The sequence below is a fragment of the Telopea speciosissima genome, unplaced genomic scaffold, assembly GCF_018873765.1.
Source record: "Telopea speciosissima isolate NSW1024214 ecotype Mountain lineage unplaced genomic scaffold, Tspe_v1 Tspe_v1.0136, whole genome shotgun sequence".
In the NCBI taxonomy this organism is placed as follows: domain Eukaryota; kingdom Viridiplantae; phylum Streptophyta; class Magnoliopsida; order Proteales; family Proteaceae; genus Telopea; species Telopea speciosissima.
The window spans coordinates 70,529-88,429 of record NW_025317472.1 but is presented as its reverse complement, the minus strand read 5'-3'; the positions used below and the strand labels follow the sequence as shown (position 1 = coordinate 88,429).

General features: G+C 38.5%; 1 protein-coding gene and 1 long non-coding RNA gene across 2 annotated transcripts; one reads left to right on the top strand and one right to left on the bottom strand.

Moving 5' to 3' along the window:
- Positions 1–851: 851 nt before the first annotated feature.
- On the bottom strand, positions 852–15,105 carry LOC122647749. The gene is made up of 5 exons (XR_006330959.1): positions 14,988–15,105; positions 13,834–13,843; positions 12,713–12,725; positions 7,293–7,296; positions 852–862 (listed from the first exon to the last, which is right to left on the bottom strand). It is a non-coding gene; the product is annotated as an uncharacterized LOC122647749 (long non-coding RNA).
- Positions 15,106–15,763: 658 nt separating this feature from the next.
- Positions 15,764–16,273, top strand: LOC122647745. Its single transcript, XM_043841077.1, has one exon. It carries the CDS (start codon positions 15,764–15,766, stop codon positions 16,271–16,273), a length of 510 nt encoding a protein of 169 aa, XP_043697012.1.
- Positions 16,274–17,901: the final 1,628 nt, after the last annotated feature.

The window sequence follows — 17,901 nt, the reverse complement described above, 5'->3', positions numbered from 1 at the left end:
GAGTCATAAGAGACTACATGAGAAATGGGGTGCTGGGTACAAGCCCGAATTCCTTTACGATGAGCAATAGGTAAATCAGGAGACGAAGGAGAAGATATGTTACCTAGAGATTGATTTGGTTCCAGAGCCGACAACTGTGGTGGTGCTGGAGCTACAGTGGATGGAAGCTGCTTGTATTTGGAATGTCCCCTGTGATAGGTTTTGAGATTAGAGTCGTTAATTTTCTTCTGAAATTCCCTAATGGTTTGTTGGACTGGAGTCATCTCCCCCTGAAGGGAATTGTCACCCATAGGATTTTCAGCATTTTATAAGTTCTCCCCCTGGGGAAAATCCGGTGGGGAACCATCGGAGGGAAGAGGGGAGGAAACAACAGCCGGTTGAGGGGTGGGAGAAATAGGTGGTTGGACCTGAATCTGGGTCTGCACCGGAAGGTCAACCATCACATCTTCACTGAAAGTCTCCCCCTGAAGAGGTGTGGATTGATAATAGGAGAGAGTTTCATGAAAGACAACATCCATACTGGTGAAGGTACGGCGTGTAGGAGGATGGTAACACTTATATCCCTTTTGGGATGGAGAATAGCCCAAGAAAATACAACGGACCCCACGAGGTTCGAGCTTGCCTGGGGAGCTTGTATCCCGAACATAACAGACACAATCAAAAACCTTTGGTGGGACGACAAAGGAGGAAGAACCCAACAGTAAAGAGGCAGGGGTGTCACAGTCAAGGACTCGGGTAGGGAGCCTATTGATGAGATAGGCAGCAGTCAGGACAGCATCTCCCCAATATTGGGAGGGGACAGAATGGGCAAACATAATAGCCCGAGTCACCTCAAGGAGGTGGCGATTTTTCCTTTCAGCCACTCCATTTTGTGCTGGGGTATCGACGCAACTGGTTTGATGGAGTATACCATGGGCAGCAAGGTAGTGTTGGAATTGACCATCCATGTATTCTTTACCATTGTCACTCCTCAATATCTTGAGAGTGGCATTGTATTGGGTCTGAATCATCTTATGAAAATTTTGAAAACAAGAAAAAACATCACTTTTATTATGCATTAAATAAACCTACGTACTCCTAGAATAACAATCAATAAAGGAAACAAACCAACGATGGCCTTTGAGAGATGGTTTTCGGCTAGGACCCCACACATCAGAATGAATAAGATTAAAAGGAGAAGAACTTCTTTTATTAAAAATGGAATAAGTAGAACGATGTTGTTTAGCCAAAACACAGGCTTCACAAAAAAAGTCGTTTCTATGACATTCTTTAGCTAATGCAGGAAATAAAAGGGATAATGTTCCTAAAGGGGGGTGACCTAGTCTGTTATGCCATTGTTGAAGTTCAGAAGAAACTAATGAGCTTTGATGTATAGGAGAAGCCAAAGATGGTGGTGAAGTAGGACTCCCATCATCAAGCAGGTACAATCCACCATGCATCTTACCACATCCAATCGTCGCCCCCGTTGCCAGATCCTGAAACACTCAGTGAGAAGGAAAAAAAGTTACTTTGCAATTCAAATCACGGGTAAGACTACTGATGGAAAGAAGATTAGTGCTAAATTTAGAAATATGTAAAACAGAGGATAAAGTTAAGGAAGGAGAGCAACTGACAGAGCCCTTCCCAGAGATAGAAGAGAGAGAACCATCAGTCACCCGTACTTTATCTTTACCAGAGATAAGAGAGTAACGAGTAAAGAGGCTGGAGGATCCAGTCATATGATCAGTGGCACCGGAGTCTATGATCCAGGGAGAGGAGACTACCGATGCACAATAACCAGCAAAGGAAATACCTGAATGGACAAAATTTGAACCTAGATTAGTGGAAGAACTAGCAAGGGTCGATGTAGTAGAAGCAGCGGAAGCCTGTAACATACGACGGAACGCTTGAAGTTCTTCCTTGGATAGACCAGTGTCAATAGTGGGAGTAGTAGTGACAGCCTCAGTATGATTGGCTTTGTTTTTCGACTTCCGGGCAGCAAGTTTAGCTTCAAAGTCAGCCGGTTTACCATGGAGTTTCCAACAAGTAGCCTTGGTATGATAATGCCTATTACAATGTTCACACTTCACGGTTACTTTAGAAGAGTCACTAGTAGTGAAAAGCCCATCAGATGTAGGAACAGCAGTGGCAGCAGTTTTTAGAGCTGATCGATCACTAGTGGCAGTGTGTAACATAGCAGTCCGCCTGCTTTCTTCAGTATGTACTAAGGCATAGGACTGTTCCAAAGTAGGAAAAGGGATCCTGCTGAGTACTTGGACCCGAATCTGATCATATTCCATATTTAATCCAGCGAGGAAGTCATATACTCTGATTTTATCAACATGCTTGCAATAGGCAGCAATATCAGTAGGATTAGTGGGCTGGTAATCAGTGTAATGATCCAGCTGTTGCCATAGACTTCGTAGGAGAGCATAATACTTGGAAGTAGAGAGGTCCATCTGAGTGGTTTCATGAATTTTTTTTCGTAATTCATAAACCTGAGCATCGTTACCAATCTGTCCATAAGTTTCTTTGGCAGCCATCCATATCTGGGCAGCATTCTCTAGAAGTAAATAGCCATTGGAAAGATCTTGGTTCATGGAATTTTGAAGAAAGGCCATGACCTGAGAGTCATTAGAGATCCATCGAGTCTGTAGAGGACCTGCAGTAGAAGGTTTTACTGAACTACCAGTAATGTGGCCAGCGAGACCCCGGCCAGCAATAATGAGATAGGCTGATCTGGACCACATGAGATAGTTAATTCCATCAAGTTTGATGGAGGCAGCAAAGGGAAGATACTCTTGTCGAGTTTGTGCATCAAGTCCAGAAGTGACTTGATCATCCGAACCAGTATATACATCAGAATCAGGCATTGTGCTTAATATGCAATGGAGATGAAGAAGATTATCTGAAATCTGTCAGCAAACAGAAGATCAACAAGTCGAGTACCCCTCTGGAAGTGGGGAATATATTCTCCAAAAAAAAACACAGCACTGTTGGATGAGCCAAAGAGAAACCCTAATTTAAAAAAATTAGGAAAACCTGGGTTTGGAGAAATTGCAGGGCTGAATCTGAACTGATTATGATCCACTCCTGCAGTCTTCAAACAAAGGAGGTGTGCACCAAGTATTAGCAGAAAAAAAAACCAAAACAAAAGGAAGAATCGATCTGCAATTGTATTCAGAAATCGATCTTCAAGGTTGGAGAATTTCTGCCGGCAAAAATAGGGCACACCAATATTCTTCAAAGAGGTGATATGGAGAGCAGCATCTAAATCCTTAATAGATTCACCTCATAGATGCTGCCCTGAATGAGAGAGAAGAGCCGAGAGTGATAAAGAAGAGAGAGCTGGAAACCGTGGAGGGAAGGGGGAGAAAAAAAAACAAAAAAACTGAGAAGGCTGTTTATTAGATCAGAACAGGCTCTGATACCATGTAAACAGCTATGATATCTGAATGCTTGAGTGATAAAAACCGATCACCCAGGCCCTTTATTTATACTAAATTGAATTACAATGAATCACAGTACAAATAGAAATAAATCCTCAGTCCTAGTCCTACTAGGAATTCCTAATACAACTAGGAATCACCCAAATAGCACTCGGCTGAGGGGAAAGAACAGAAAAAAAGGAAAAATAAAATAAAGACAATCATAGTTCTACTAGGACTAGTTACCCCAATCGGGTAACCAACCTATCTCAACACAATATTATGATGTTTTTCGTGCATCCTTCAGGTGATTGATTCAATAATGTTCTCCAGCAGTTGACAATTTAGATCTGATGCAGTTAAACTGCTGGGAACTCAGCAGAAAATCAGACTTGTGGCTTAACTTTGATTTACTTTGAACTTAAGGTGAAAATAATTTGTTTGCCTTGGGATACTAGGGTACTGAGTACTGACAACTTGCAAAATTGGTTTTTTACCACTTTGATTAACATTTATGTTCAAACAAGCTTGTCCTTTATGTTATCAAGATTGCTTAAAAATTTTATGATGATTTGTCATGAAAAAATAAGGGATTGCCTCCCCCCCCCCCCTTAAAAAAAAAAAAAGATAAAAAAAGAAAAAGAAGAAAGAAGAAAGAAAACCTTTTTTTGGATGTGTTTGGTTGTCAACATGTAGCTATTAAAGAGAAGGAATATAGCAGTTTTGTTACCGAAGATTCAATTTGGTCACACATTACACACCTGCCTGTCATGGGATTGAAGCACATTCTATCCTAAAGAAAATAGAGAAAAAAAAAATTTCTAAATGGATGATTATATCTATGAAAACCCATTCATTGCCTTCTTTGTTCTAATCAAGCCAAGTGCCATCAAGCTCGCCTACTGACTGATCAGGACTCAGGAGAAATCGCAGCTTCTTAGTTTATGGCTCATTCTTTCTGCTTGCTCGCAGGCTCGTCTCTCCATGATAAGGGAGAATCAGCATCTGAAGAAGCTGTTCAAAAGCATCTATATTAGTAGAAGCTTAAGCCGAAACAAACACTGATGAAACAAAAGAGAAAGCCAAAACAGAAGCTCAGATTAATCCGTGTGGTGGGACCTCCAGCCCCCTCCACCTGCAATACCCCCAAGCGGTCTTTGATAGGATACAACCGCACAAGCTGACTTTTAAAATAGGTCCATTTTTTAAAACCATAGATTTAAGTTTGTTGGTTTTTGAGGGAAAAGTTGATTTTTCTGGATATCTTATAGTCAATGAGCTTGGTTAACTTTATTTATAGAATTTATGCATTTTATTCAGATCACAATGTGGAATTCCAGCAGTAAACCTTACGCCAATTCCATTTTTTAACTGTTTTTGTTAAATGAGTAGGAAATCTGTTATCTGATCGAGCCTAAATCCTATCTGAACTTAAAAAGCAGTATGTTTGCATTGTGGTATTCTGATCTTCGAAATTGGTTGACTGACATATCTTATCTAAAATGTGTACAGATAACTTTGTTTCCAACTTTCTATTGCCTGGGCTGACTGTTTAACAGTGACTTTTTGAGAAATTAGTTATGGGATCTGTCAAATGAAAAGGGGAAAAATGGTTTTCTACCACAGAGTTGATTCGTGTAGTTGTGTTTATGTATTTATTTTCATTGGAAAATAGATCTAACTGTTTCCCCTCTTTAAGAAAAGTTTCTCTTAACGGGCGGTGCAAGATAACCTTACTGTATCAAGAGAGTGTAGATGATGTAAACAATGGTATGACTTTTAGAGCTTTTCTTAACCAGAGTTGATTCATTTAGTTGTGATTATGCATCTATTTTTCATTGGATTGCAGAACCTTTTCCATCTGTAAGTGAAGCTCTGTTCAAGAGAACCTTACCATGGGGAGCGGAGGGGGAGAAAACTGAAAAGGTCCCTTGAGAGGCATCTTTACATGGGCACCCTTAGACATCTTTTATCTATCACGTTGCATGTCATTTACCTCGCAATGCAATCTAGGAGTCGATTTCAGGTTACATTTGATTGGCTCAAAAAATATCTATAATAAATGGCCCATGTGATTGAATTTTGGTATGAAATTTGACAGATCCCCTATCCATCCAACTATTGGAATGCCAAGATCAGCTTTTCCTAGTTTAATGGCTAGAATTCTAAGTGGAAAAGGTTAACGCATGAAGATCATATGGTTGAGATAGCCCATGTAAATTGAAATATTAAGTAATCTTTGTGGGAAACCTAGCTATCCAATGGTGTGGCAGCTTATGCGATCTTCTCAACTCCACATGGCAGAAATTAGATAGCCATGTAGATATTCTCTCCATTGTAACTTGTGTATAGAAACCATTTTTTGGGGGAAATTTAAGTGTAACAATGATTTGTGTTATTGCTTATGTAACATGGTCTAATTTACTTGCCATGTAGTAGAATTTGAATGCGTGCATGTAATAATAGATCATCCAATGCTCATCTCATCCATCAAAATTCAGTCCAAGGATGGTGAGGGGTTAAAAAGTGTTATATATTACAAGGATGTTTTTTCATTATAAAAGAAATGTAGTTGCATTTTGTTAATTTTATTGTCAATGTGAATTTTATTTTTTCCGAATACCCCTACTTGTTAGGAGTTAAAATTTGACCAATGAGATGTCTGTGGGTTTTTAATTATATGGATCTGCTCATGTTTGCCAATGTCATATATTTTTGGTATGAAAAAGAGGTTGACAATATTAGGACGGTTTTTTTGGCTAGAGATCCACCTGCAAATTGATACTAATAATTAATATCAGTGTTCACTGTTTCTGATCCAGATTGGCTGATTCACTCTATTCAATTTCAATTTTAGTACTTGAATTCACAATACTAGGAGAAAGTAGCATTAATAGTCAGCCAAGAGCAAAGTGAATTCACAATATAAGTCCGAAATATAAATTGCTTCGTTTTTGGGGTTGAAGATTCAAGAAGTATGGTGTTCAAATCCAAAGATCACTGATGTTCTTCCATCACCTACCAATTCCACTTGGCCTTGGGAGCTTGTGAAAGACCTAGTTTATATTTCGGACTTATATCATGATGTTTGTTATGATAAACAAGGAGATCCTTTTTGTATAGCTATAGCTCGTAAATTGGCTTGCCATGCTCAGGTGAAAAATACTGTATATGTTCCTTTATCTTAATATATAACTTTTCTTATTTCACCAAAAAAAAAAAAAAACTTGTCTCGCCCTCTCCATTTTCCAAAACCTGGTGAGTTGAACGAGTCAAACTTGGTCAGGATGAGTCAGGTTTTTCCTAAAGTTTTAAATCCAATGTTCCTTTCCTTCTTCTACGACATCATAGAATCTTCTTTGACTTTGTTCATACGATCACAATAGAACCATCAACATTCATTGAGAACTCAATCTCCATCTAATAGATGTTCAAGAGGGTGAGTGAGCAGAGCAGTTCACAACCATGTTTAGGAAGAGAGTTTTCTTGCATGGGCACATTAGGAGGGGAATGGATCAGATGGAATTCACTGAAAGGAGAGAAGCTCATTTGTATTCCTTTCTTGTCATTTCATCTTAGAAATGGCAGTAACATTGAGGGCCTCTATGACATCTATCACTCTCTAGAGGTTTTCCTGCTGAAATACATATGACATGGGGAAGAATTTCAAGGGCTTAACATATCCGACCGGAGAGAAGTAGAGATATACAGTTATTGTGAGACAAATAGAAGGGATTAAAATTTTTGATCGAATTCGACAAGTTTTATGTGACTCGAGCGTAAAGACCGAGTCTCTTAAGAATTAGATAAACTTAGGCCTAGTTTGGCCATTTTTTATACTGAGCGAGTTTACATGACTCTTGACAGGTTTTCTTATTTTTTAACTCGACTCGGACGACTTGCCTGAGTAAAACACTCCCATTGCTCTCAGGACCTTTATCGCCTACGGTTCCCTGCCCGGTACAGTTCCTACAATTCTCTAACAAAGGGGGGTGAAATGACCATGCCACTCCCTAATCGAACTCTGCCCCGGTGGGGTCCACCCCCCCTCTTGTTAAAGGACTATAGGAACCGTACCAGATAGGGAATCATAGACGATAAAAATTCTTGCTCTCATCTATGTTTTGTCTTCTTTTAAAAAACTAAAATAAATTTTTTATAGCATGCTCTATTATTAGATTTGTCTAATATAGATGTTTCCTCTTATTGCCAATTAGTTTTTAATAAAAAATATAAAATAGAAGAGAAATAGGACAAGGATGGGGACATGCTACTTTAAAGCTAAGTTATATTCGATTAATGAAATAGTCAGTTGCTCTCCAATAAAGTGTTAGGGTTTAGGGTTTAAGCACAAGGTTGCTTAAAGCATTACACCCTGAGTATCTAGTTTGGAATACCCAAGCTGCTGCCTCCAAGTAGTATTTATAGGAAAACTAGTGTTTAGGTCAAATGGGCTAATTACTAGATTGCTCTTCACAGCCTGAGTATTAATACAAGTAGGATTATATTAGAACATATGAAGGGATATTACATAAATACCCTTACAATCTCCTCCTATGTTCTACATATATCCACCACACATGTATAGAACCATTGTTCAATCAATAATTGAATCAATATAAATTGAATAAGTTGAATATCAATAATCAAATAAATCAAGTAAGTAAACTTCAAGAAATAAGACCAGGGTTTTATGTCAAAACTAAACCCAACAATAAATCCAAAGTTCCACATACAAGTGACTAAACCAAAAGAAATAAAGAACAGTCCTTGCAATCCATGTGACTTTACTCATCAAGTAAGTCATCCTCATCGAGATCCAGGTTCAACTGTTCTCCTCTATCTTCGTCATTCTCTGTAATTTGTCAAATATGAATTTTATAAGATAATATGAATTCAATCATTTATACAATAGTATCTAGTTCAACAATAAGAACTTAGTACATTCCATATATGGTTGAAGGTAAATAAAAAACAATAAGCATCATCATCAAGTTTATTTACAAGAACTCAATCCTATATAGTCTCTATCACAAGGACCATATCATGTTTCCATTTGGAATACTGTGTTCGTCATATCAGTCATAGATTTATGTTGTATCATCAAATCTGGAATGGTACACCATACTATGAAAGACATGTCATCAAATTTGGAATGACATAAGGACTAGCACAATATCATTGAAACATATCAGACATTTTTCATATTCCTTTGTGGAATACAAAGTAAGGAAACTTCACATGAAGAATTTACTACACTATTAAATTTGGAATGGTTTCACAAACCCCCATACTTAGTAACCTAATTAAGTTATTTGAAACATGTAAACTGTCCCGAATGCTTACCAAGGCTAGATGAGATTCATATAATTCAAAATAATACTGGGTTAGGTTAAGACCTGACTAAATGGTCTTTATTCCCATCTCTACCGTAGTTTTGAATGTTCAATCTTTGTTCAATCCCTTTGTAAGGACATCTGCCATATTATCCTTTGATCTCACATCAATCAAAGTGATAATCCCTTGTTCTGTTCGATAATTCAGCATGGTCTGTTTCAGCCTGATGTGTCTCCTCTTACCATTAAAGAGTGAATTATTCACTATCGTCTTTGTTGATTGATTATCACAGAATATAGATATAAAATTTAACTTTAAACTTCTCAGTGGAATATCCACGATCAGATCCTTTATCCACTCTACTTCATCTCCAGCAGAAGCTAAAGCATAAAGTTCCATAGATGACAGAGCAATACCAGTCTGTCTCTTGGATTTTCATGCTACAGCTGCTCCTCCTAGTGTAAATACATAACCACTGGTGGATCTGCTGTCTCCCAAATCTGAGTACCAAGATGCATCAAAATATCCTTCCAAAGTTGGAGGATGTCCAGTATAACATAGAGCATAACCTAGAGTACCCTTAAGGTATCTCATCAGCTTCGTCAGGGCATCCTAATGCTCTTTTCCAGGATTACTAGTGAAACGACTCAGCATGCCTACCGTAAAGGCTATGTCTGGCCTAGTGCAACTCATTGCATACATGATACTATCAATCAGTTTAGAATATTCTAACTGATTCACGGTGTCACCTGTGTTGGGTTTCAACCGTTTGTTATAGTCATAGGGTGTCTCAATCGGTTTATAATCACTGTATCCCCAACTAAAAAGTAGTCTCTCAATGTAATGAGACTGACTACGGGTGATCCCTTGCTCACTGAAGCTTACTCTGATTCCAAAAATGGTGTCTACCACACCAAGATCTTTCATGTCGAATTCTTTGGACAAGGTTTCTTTAATGTCACTCACTACAGAGAGATCAGAACCTATAATTAACATGTCGTTTACATACAAGCAAATAATCGCGACCTTGTTTGACTCAGACAAAAAATAAAGGCACTTATTCGAGTTGCTGGTTTGAAAACCAAGGCTCTTTACTGTCTTGTCAAACTTCTCATGCCACAATTTATGTGCTTGTTTAAGACCATAGAGAGATTTGTTTAATTTATAAACTCTTTTTCCATAACCTTCCATGAAAAACCCTTCAGGTTGGTTCATGTAGATGTCTTCGATTAGGTCTCCATTAAGGAAAACAATTTTTACATCTATTTGATGTACAACATAGTGCTCAATAGATGCTATGACAAGAATAATCCTTATCGTTGCCAAATGGCAGACTGGGGAGTAGATGTCAAAATAATCTATCATTCTCACCTGGGTATAGCCCTTAGCTACTAACCCTGCTTTGTACCTGGTTGTAGACCCATCCGGATTAAGTTTCTTCTTCAGTACCCACTTACACCCTATTGTCTTGGCCCCTCCAGGCAGATCAACAAGGTGCCAAGTCTCATTATGCATTAAAGAGCTCATTTCCTCATCAATGGCTTCTTTCTATAGCAGTGAGTCCCTAGATCTCATCACTTCCTTATAGGTGGATGGATTGGCCTCTAGATGGTAGGTCACAAAATTCTCACCAAAATTCTTGGGTACTCTATCTCTAGTAGATACTCTTCTAGGCTCTGATTCAGTAACCATTGTGGCTTGAGTGCCAGAAACAATTGGTTTAGTATCCATTGGTGATTCTGTAACCATTTCTGTCAGACCAGGCAAGGTCAGGCCTTTATCTCCGAGGAGTTTATCCTTAAAGAATATAGCATCCCTAGATTCTAATACCACATTGGTTGATAGATCCAAAAATTGGTCTGCAGTACTGTCTTCTGCACAACCTAGATACACACAAGTGTTTGATCTAGTTCCCACCTTAGATCTCTTAGGATCTTGGATCCTACCATAAGTTATACAGCCCCAAACCTTAAGAGTGTCATACCTACAGGGATGATTATGCCATAGTTCATAAGGTGTAGAAGTCAGTTTTGAATGTGGTAATCTATTTAGAATGTGATTTACAGTCAACACTGCTTCTCCCCAATAGCAAGAGGGCGTGCTAGCTGTCAATAACATGGAGTTTAACATCTCTGTTAACGTCCTATTCTTTCTTTCAGCTATGCCATTTGATTTAGGTGAGTAAGGAGTAGTAGTTTCAAGGATTATGCCCGCAGAGACACATAATTCCTTGAACTCTGTCAATTTGTATTCTCCTCCCCTATCACTTCTAAATCTTTTAATTTTCAAGTAAAATTAATATTTTAACATTTTTCAAAGTAAGTATTTTACCTGATGATAGAACCAAGTTCACTGTCCCTTGTTGAATCACTTCTACGACATTTCTATTTGCAACAGTGACAGTCTCTGCTACTTGAACAACATCAGTTAGCAGGTTCTTGCTATTGCAAACATGACGAGTCGCTCTAGAGTCTAACCACCAATTTGAAGATGTACTGGCCAACCCCTTACCCTTGCCAACCATGACAACAAAGTTAGTATGCTTAGTCTTGTCCACCATCATGTGAACTTTTTTCTATGGTGTGTCAGTGCTCCTTTTCTTAGGGCCCTTACATTCATATGCATAGTGACCCCACTTTCCACAGTTGTGACACTTGCCCTTCTTTTTAAAGTTAGTCTTTTTAGCCTCCAACTGTTGGGATTCTTTCTTAGGCGGCTTGGACTTCCTAGGATTTTTCTTGGGTTGTGAAATTAAATTAGCAGATGCCTGTTGTTGTTTCATCATCTCCAAGTTATTCCTTGCTCTATTCATATCTTCGATTCTAATGATTCGTTTGAGATCATCCAACCCCACTTATATTTTCTTCCTATACATCTCAGTTTTAAAGGAATGCCAGGTAGAGGTAACTTAAAAATAATTGCACCCACTAAGAATGCATCAACAACAGAGATATTTTCTTGGTTCAGTTTTGTTCTCAAGTTTACAAAGTCTGTTACTTGAGAAAGTATTTTCTTGTCTTCTTAAAACTTAAAATCCATGAACTTATCAACCAAGTGAGTCTTTGATAGTTCCTCATCTTTTTTTGAATTGGACTTCTAGGTTTTCCCAAATCTCTTTTGCAGTATCATGTCTACTATAGGTCTTTGCCAGTCTATCTGACAGGCAGTTCAAAAGGTAGTCTTTGCAAAAGTCCTCATCACTTATCCATTAGGCTTCAGTTAGGTCCATGCAATCAGAAAATGTATATACCACAGTATAGAAAATATGAAGGTACTTTAGTCCAAACTGAGTCCTCATTTTCCAAGAACTGAACTCAGAGCTACTAAAGCTTTCTAATTTGATCATCTCAATTGGAACAACATATTTCTTCATTATTATGTGATTTGTTTAAATGCCCAAGGAAAAATTCAAATAAAAATAAATGTTCCAAGGAACAATCACACCTGAGATGGAGAACCCTGGATTTAGGCGGCGGTGCAGCTGCGTCGACACTCGTGGTGTACACGCTAGTGCTGGCTGACACGGATCACTAATTGGCGTGGGTCGCTGGCTACTGTTCGGCGATGGCTGGCACTGATCGCAGCCCGCAGGTAGTGACCGAACCCAAAAAGGATTTGATAAATCAAATCAAAAAGTGTCCTTTTTGTCTTCTTCTATTTTGTCTTTTTTTTTTTTAATAGACAATCAATCAACCCACTTTCTTTGATTTTGACAAAACAAAAGTAAATTCAATGCTTTTCCAAAGCAATCTATCTAAACAACAAGTCTTTCTTTGACCGTTTATAATCAAACCACCAAAAATACCTTTGATTAAAGGTTCTCTGACAAAAGGCTGCAAAACGTCCTTCTGGTGGTTTTTTTTTTAAATATAAATCAAAGCACTCAAAAGATTTCTTTTGAGAAGACGCAAAAATCGAAGCGCAATCTAGAGCTCTTAACAAAAAGCCTCCTGACAACTTCTGCAGACGTACTTTGGTTTCCTTTGATTAGAGCAATAAAGAATTGAAGAGTTCTAAAGCCGATCGGATAACACACAAAACAAAGCCAGAGAAAGAGATTCGAAATCCTAAGCCGATCACAGAGAACGCCTTGCCATGAATGATAAACGCCAATAAAACCATAATTGCAAAACCGATCTCCCAATCGTAATCCGATCTCCAAAGTCGATCGAGAGAAAATACCTAATGCTTTAAGATTGTTAGGGTTTAGGGATTAAGCACAAGGTTGCTTAAAGCATTACACCTTGAGTATCTAGTTTGGAATACCCAGGCTGCTGCCTCCAACTAGTATTTATAGGAAAACTAGGGTTTAGGTCAGATGGGCTAATTACTAGATTGCCCCTCACAGCCTGAGCATTAATACTAGTAGGATTATATGAAGGGATATTACATAAATACCCTTACATAAGGGTCAGTCTTCATGGTGTATTGAATGAGTCTATGATGGAGTCCTAGTTCACATTTTCAATAAACCTCTATCTTTCTCTCTTTTGCTAATAATCAGATAATGAACCCTCTTATTGAGGTAACCTGTTTAATAACTCTCACAAGTAAATTTTGAACATATTCGAGGGCAGCAAGATCATTTCATACGAGCATGAGAGAGATAGTCCCACAGAGGTGTTAGTATAGTCTGCCCCAGCGGCTTGAGAACCTTTTCCCATTTGATAACTATATGTTATGGAGGAGACTTTTCTATCTAGGAGTGTGGCTCCTGTGCCAGCATGAGAGGCAATGGGAGTGCATGTGGAAGCATCAATAGTAGCAGGATTTCTACTTTTCATGGGGCAGGACGGTCATTTCATAGGGGACTAAGTCTAAGTGCATTTCGAGTCTAGATGCTTCGTATTGATAGTCACCTGAACAGAATTAAATCAACTTATATGATACGGCCAATTATTTCTAATTCATTTTCCTTATAAAAATATTAGGATCAAGAGTGTGTTGGGGACAAATGCACAACCACGAGGAAGAACCCAAACGAACAATCACATACAATGCAAAGAATTTACCTTGGTTCGGCAAGATTTCCTACATCCACCTGAGAGAACCAGAAAATTTCCACTATTTCCTAAAAATCTCTCTACACTACTCTCCACCTCACAAAGTATTCTCCTTTGCTTGTTGTCAGGGTTTTCCACACAAAGAATATATAGGGAAACCTAAAACCCTAATCCCCACACAAGTACAATTTTACTTCCTTACATGTAATGGACCCAAAACCCGTCCCAGTTACAAATACAGACCAATTACATTTATGTGGACCCGCAAAATACAAGACACACTCAAACCCAACAATCTCCATCTTGACTTGGATTTTACATGCCACTCTGAAAAAGACTAGTGTTGTTGTCGACTTTACAAACTCTACCATTGTCTTTGTCTATTCGCCACACCCGATCGACATGACCCACAACCCCCGCTTGGGGTGTGTTTGTCTGTCCACCATCCCAAACCTGCATGGTCCACGCCCCCACCCTGGGTATCCCATACAACTCGCTGTCGTCGCACAATGTGACGTGGTTCCACCTCTCCTACCATTGCACTCTGCTTCAAGACAACTATCGAAGAGGAATCAGGATTGCAGGAAGAAGGAAGAAGCTTTTACCAAACAAAAAAAAAAAAAAGAAGAAAAGAGGATTGCAGGAAGAAGACAAAGGGGGTAGGGGCAGGTGGGGTGGATTGGGATCCAGATCCTCAACTGTCAAGCTACCTTGTCCTGTTGTGCTACGCAGACACAGTAAGGCAGGAAATGACCGCTATACCCCCACTTGGGCAAGACGCTTGGGCAGGGGTAAGGCGGTAATTTCCTACCTTGTTGTGTCTACGTAGCACGGCAGGACGGGGTAGCTCAGCAGTAGAGGATCCAAATTGGGGTGGGTTGTGGTGCAACAGGGGGTTGGGGCGTGTGGGCGAAGATCTGTGATCGGTGACCAGAGAAGGGGAGGTGGGGTAAAATTGTCACAAGACAGTTTTATTTATGAGAGAACTATTATTTTGGATAGTTTTGTAAACCCAAACCCACAATAGTGTATTTTTGTTTACTGAATCAATCAGTGGTTTATTTTGTAAAACTAAACCTGCTTTTGTGTAATCCGGTCATTTTTCCCAAAAAAATTATGGTCCATGGTGACGTCGATTTAAAAGCTCCAATAACTCAGTCATAAGATTTCTCTGTTCATTGCCAAACAGACCTGCTGGTTCTCCAAAGCGCCACTTGCTAAAAGGCTTCTCATAGAGAACTTTGGTCTCAAGTTGCAGAGCAGATGAAAGCAATGGAAACAGAAGCCGCGCTCTCGGAGGTACCCTCCGTAAGTTCCTAGTCAGAACTAATTGCGCTTTTAGTACTTTTCCGAATGTTAAGTTTCCTCTTCGAAATAGTCCCAATAGGGAGAACCTTAATAAGAGATTCAACTACCCAACTGGGTTTTCTGCAAAACCCTGCATCTCTCAAATACATTTCCTCAAAAGCCTCAAGAAATCAGAACCCTTTCGTGGTCTCTTACCTCATCCGCTCATGTGGGCTCTCACCCGCAGCTGCCATCTCTGCATCCAAGAAGGTTGGTTTTGAATCCTCTGATGGACCAGATTCCGTTCTTACCCTCTTTAGAAACCATGGATTCACCGAAGCCCAGATTTCCAGACTCATTAGAAAGTATCCATTATTGCTCGTTGCCAGTCCTACAAACACCCTTCTCCCTAAACTTGAGTTCTTCCATTCCTTGGGCGTTTCGAGCCCTAACATTGCCAAAATCCTCTTCAAAGATTCAAAGTTCTTGTTCCGTAGCTTAGAAAACAAAATTATCCCTGCTTTTAATTTCTGGAAGAGTTTAGTTGGGACTCTGGAGAATGTTGTTATTGGTCTAAAACGTGAAGCTCGTTTCATCAATTGTGATATACAGACTGTGGCTCGAAATATTGCAATCTTGAGAGAAAATGGAGTAACGGAGTCCATTATCCTGCGTTTACTAACTTACTATCCCACATCGTTGACACCTAAAAATAATCTGTTCAAAGAGATGGTTGAGGAGATTAAGCAAATGGATTTCGACCTTTCAAAATACACGTTTATGAGAGCTCTATCTGTGTTTACATCAATGAAAAAATCGACATGGAAGCAGAAATTGGAGGCTTATCGAAGGTGGGGTTTTTCTGAGAATGAGATTCTCTTGGCATTTAGGAGGTACCCTTCTTTTATGACAGCGTCTGAGAAGAAGATAATGAGCCATATGAATTTCTTTGTTAACAAAATGGGTTGGGAACGGGAAGTTATCATCACGCGCCCGCAACTTCTTGCGCTTAGCTTGGAGAAGAGGATTCTTCCAAGGTGTTCAGTTTTACAAGTATTGATATTGAAAGGTTTGGTGAAGGAAGATCTTAAAATTGGACATCTGTTGATAAAGAGTGAGAAGCATTTCTTGGAAAATTTTGTGAAAATATATGAGAAAGAAGTTCCTCATCTTTTGGATTTATACAAAGGAATTACTAGTCTGCTAGGACTAGGAGATGGAATTGAGGAAGTGGGTTGAGAAAACCTATTGTAAAGTGCTCAAATTATTTTGATGAGGTAAATATTAATGTTTCTGTGTTATTCTCTCTCCTTGTTAACTCTTTAGTCTCAATGAATCTCAAATCCGCCAATTGTTGACAATACAGCTACTTTGTTGTTTCTGAGAGAGATATTGATTTGTCTAAATTTGAATGGACCTGTTTACTGTTTTCTAGTAGGATATCTTAAACTTGGTTTGCTTCAAGTCTCAAGGTCTATATGGAGACTGTATACAAGCTATTATGTGCAACTAGTAAGGTTATTGATTCAGTATAGGTTACTAGAAATTTGATTGTCGAGCTTCCATGCCTTGGGTGAACTGTTTTGAGCTCAGCAGGGAGGCACTTGTCTGTTGCTTGGTCATTTTGGTGGTTGTGGTTACTTTAGGAGCTAGTCCCAGATTTACAGTTTAACTTCAATTTACGCAAAACTTAGAAGGTGAATAGCAAGTAAAATTGTATTCTTGGGGCATTAAATTTGTAAATTTGGTTTTAGGATGTCACTTTCTAAGCATTTATGTGTTGATAGGTTTTCTTTTATTAAAAAGGCTGCTTAATGGCAATGATTTGCTAAATTGGTTATGCTTATTTGTAGAACTGATAAAAAAGAATAGAGAAGGAAAAAAAAAGTTTTTGGTTCTTAACTTGTGGTGCCGAAGCTGTAGTGTCTTAGTACTGAAAGTTGATGCAGTTTCGATGATAAAAATGCTTGTTATTGAATTAAACTTTGAAAAGCAGTATATCCTATAAATGTCAGAAGACCTAAAAGGATGATTATATCGATTCAAAGCCTTTTCCTTTCGATGAATTTTGTAGAATTTGCCTTTAACATGTTTTCTGTTTGAAACCATTGATTTTAATTACTTTTTTGCAGAGAGATTTTATTATTCTAGATTTGAATGGACCAACTGCTATAGACTGGTGGAATGTCTTAAAATCACTGAGCTTGGTTACCTCTATTTTGGAATACATGAACCATGTTCAGGATGGTTCTAATCAGGTATCAATCAGTTGACTGCTCTACTTAGTGGTTTTCAGAGTTCTCTTCCAAACAAAAGGTGAAAAGTTCCTTTGTGCTTGATGAGATTTTGGTGCCATTGGAAATAACAGTAAAATTATGCATTTACCTTTTCATGGAAATGCAGCAAATTTTCTCCCTGGATAAATGCATAGGGGGGAAGGAAACTAATTGGATGATGAATCATTGTTGTAGAATTATCCTTTTTGAGAAAATTTGTTATGTGAGACAATAAATCCAATATTTTCATCTTTAGAATATGGCTAGACATTTCTATGAGAAATTGTATAACCTACAGAAGGATATCCAAGAAACATAAAAAATACAATGATGCAACCAACAAGATCTTCTTGTTCTTGTAAGACCTTAAGTTACATAATTCATTTCAAATAACCAAGCTTGCTTAGTCAATATCAAATTTTCCCATTTCTACAGTTTCTATAACCATTTTGTTCTCTAGACTTAGGACTGAAACATTAGATGCCATGTAGAAGCAAAACAAATAAAAAAAAATAAATAAAAAAAATCAGAGGGATGAATACTAGCAATAGGAAACAGAACTCACTACAGTGAGGATAACATATGAGTTTC

What these genes read in the sequence shown, in the direction of transcription:
- LOC122647745 (XM_043841077.1), top strand. Translation starts at nt 15,764, where the DNA reads ATGGTTGAGGAGATTAAGCAAATGGATTTCGACCTTTCAAAATACACG.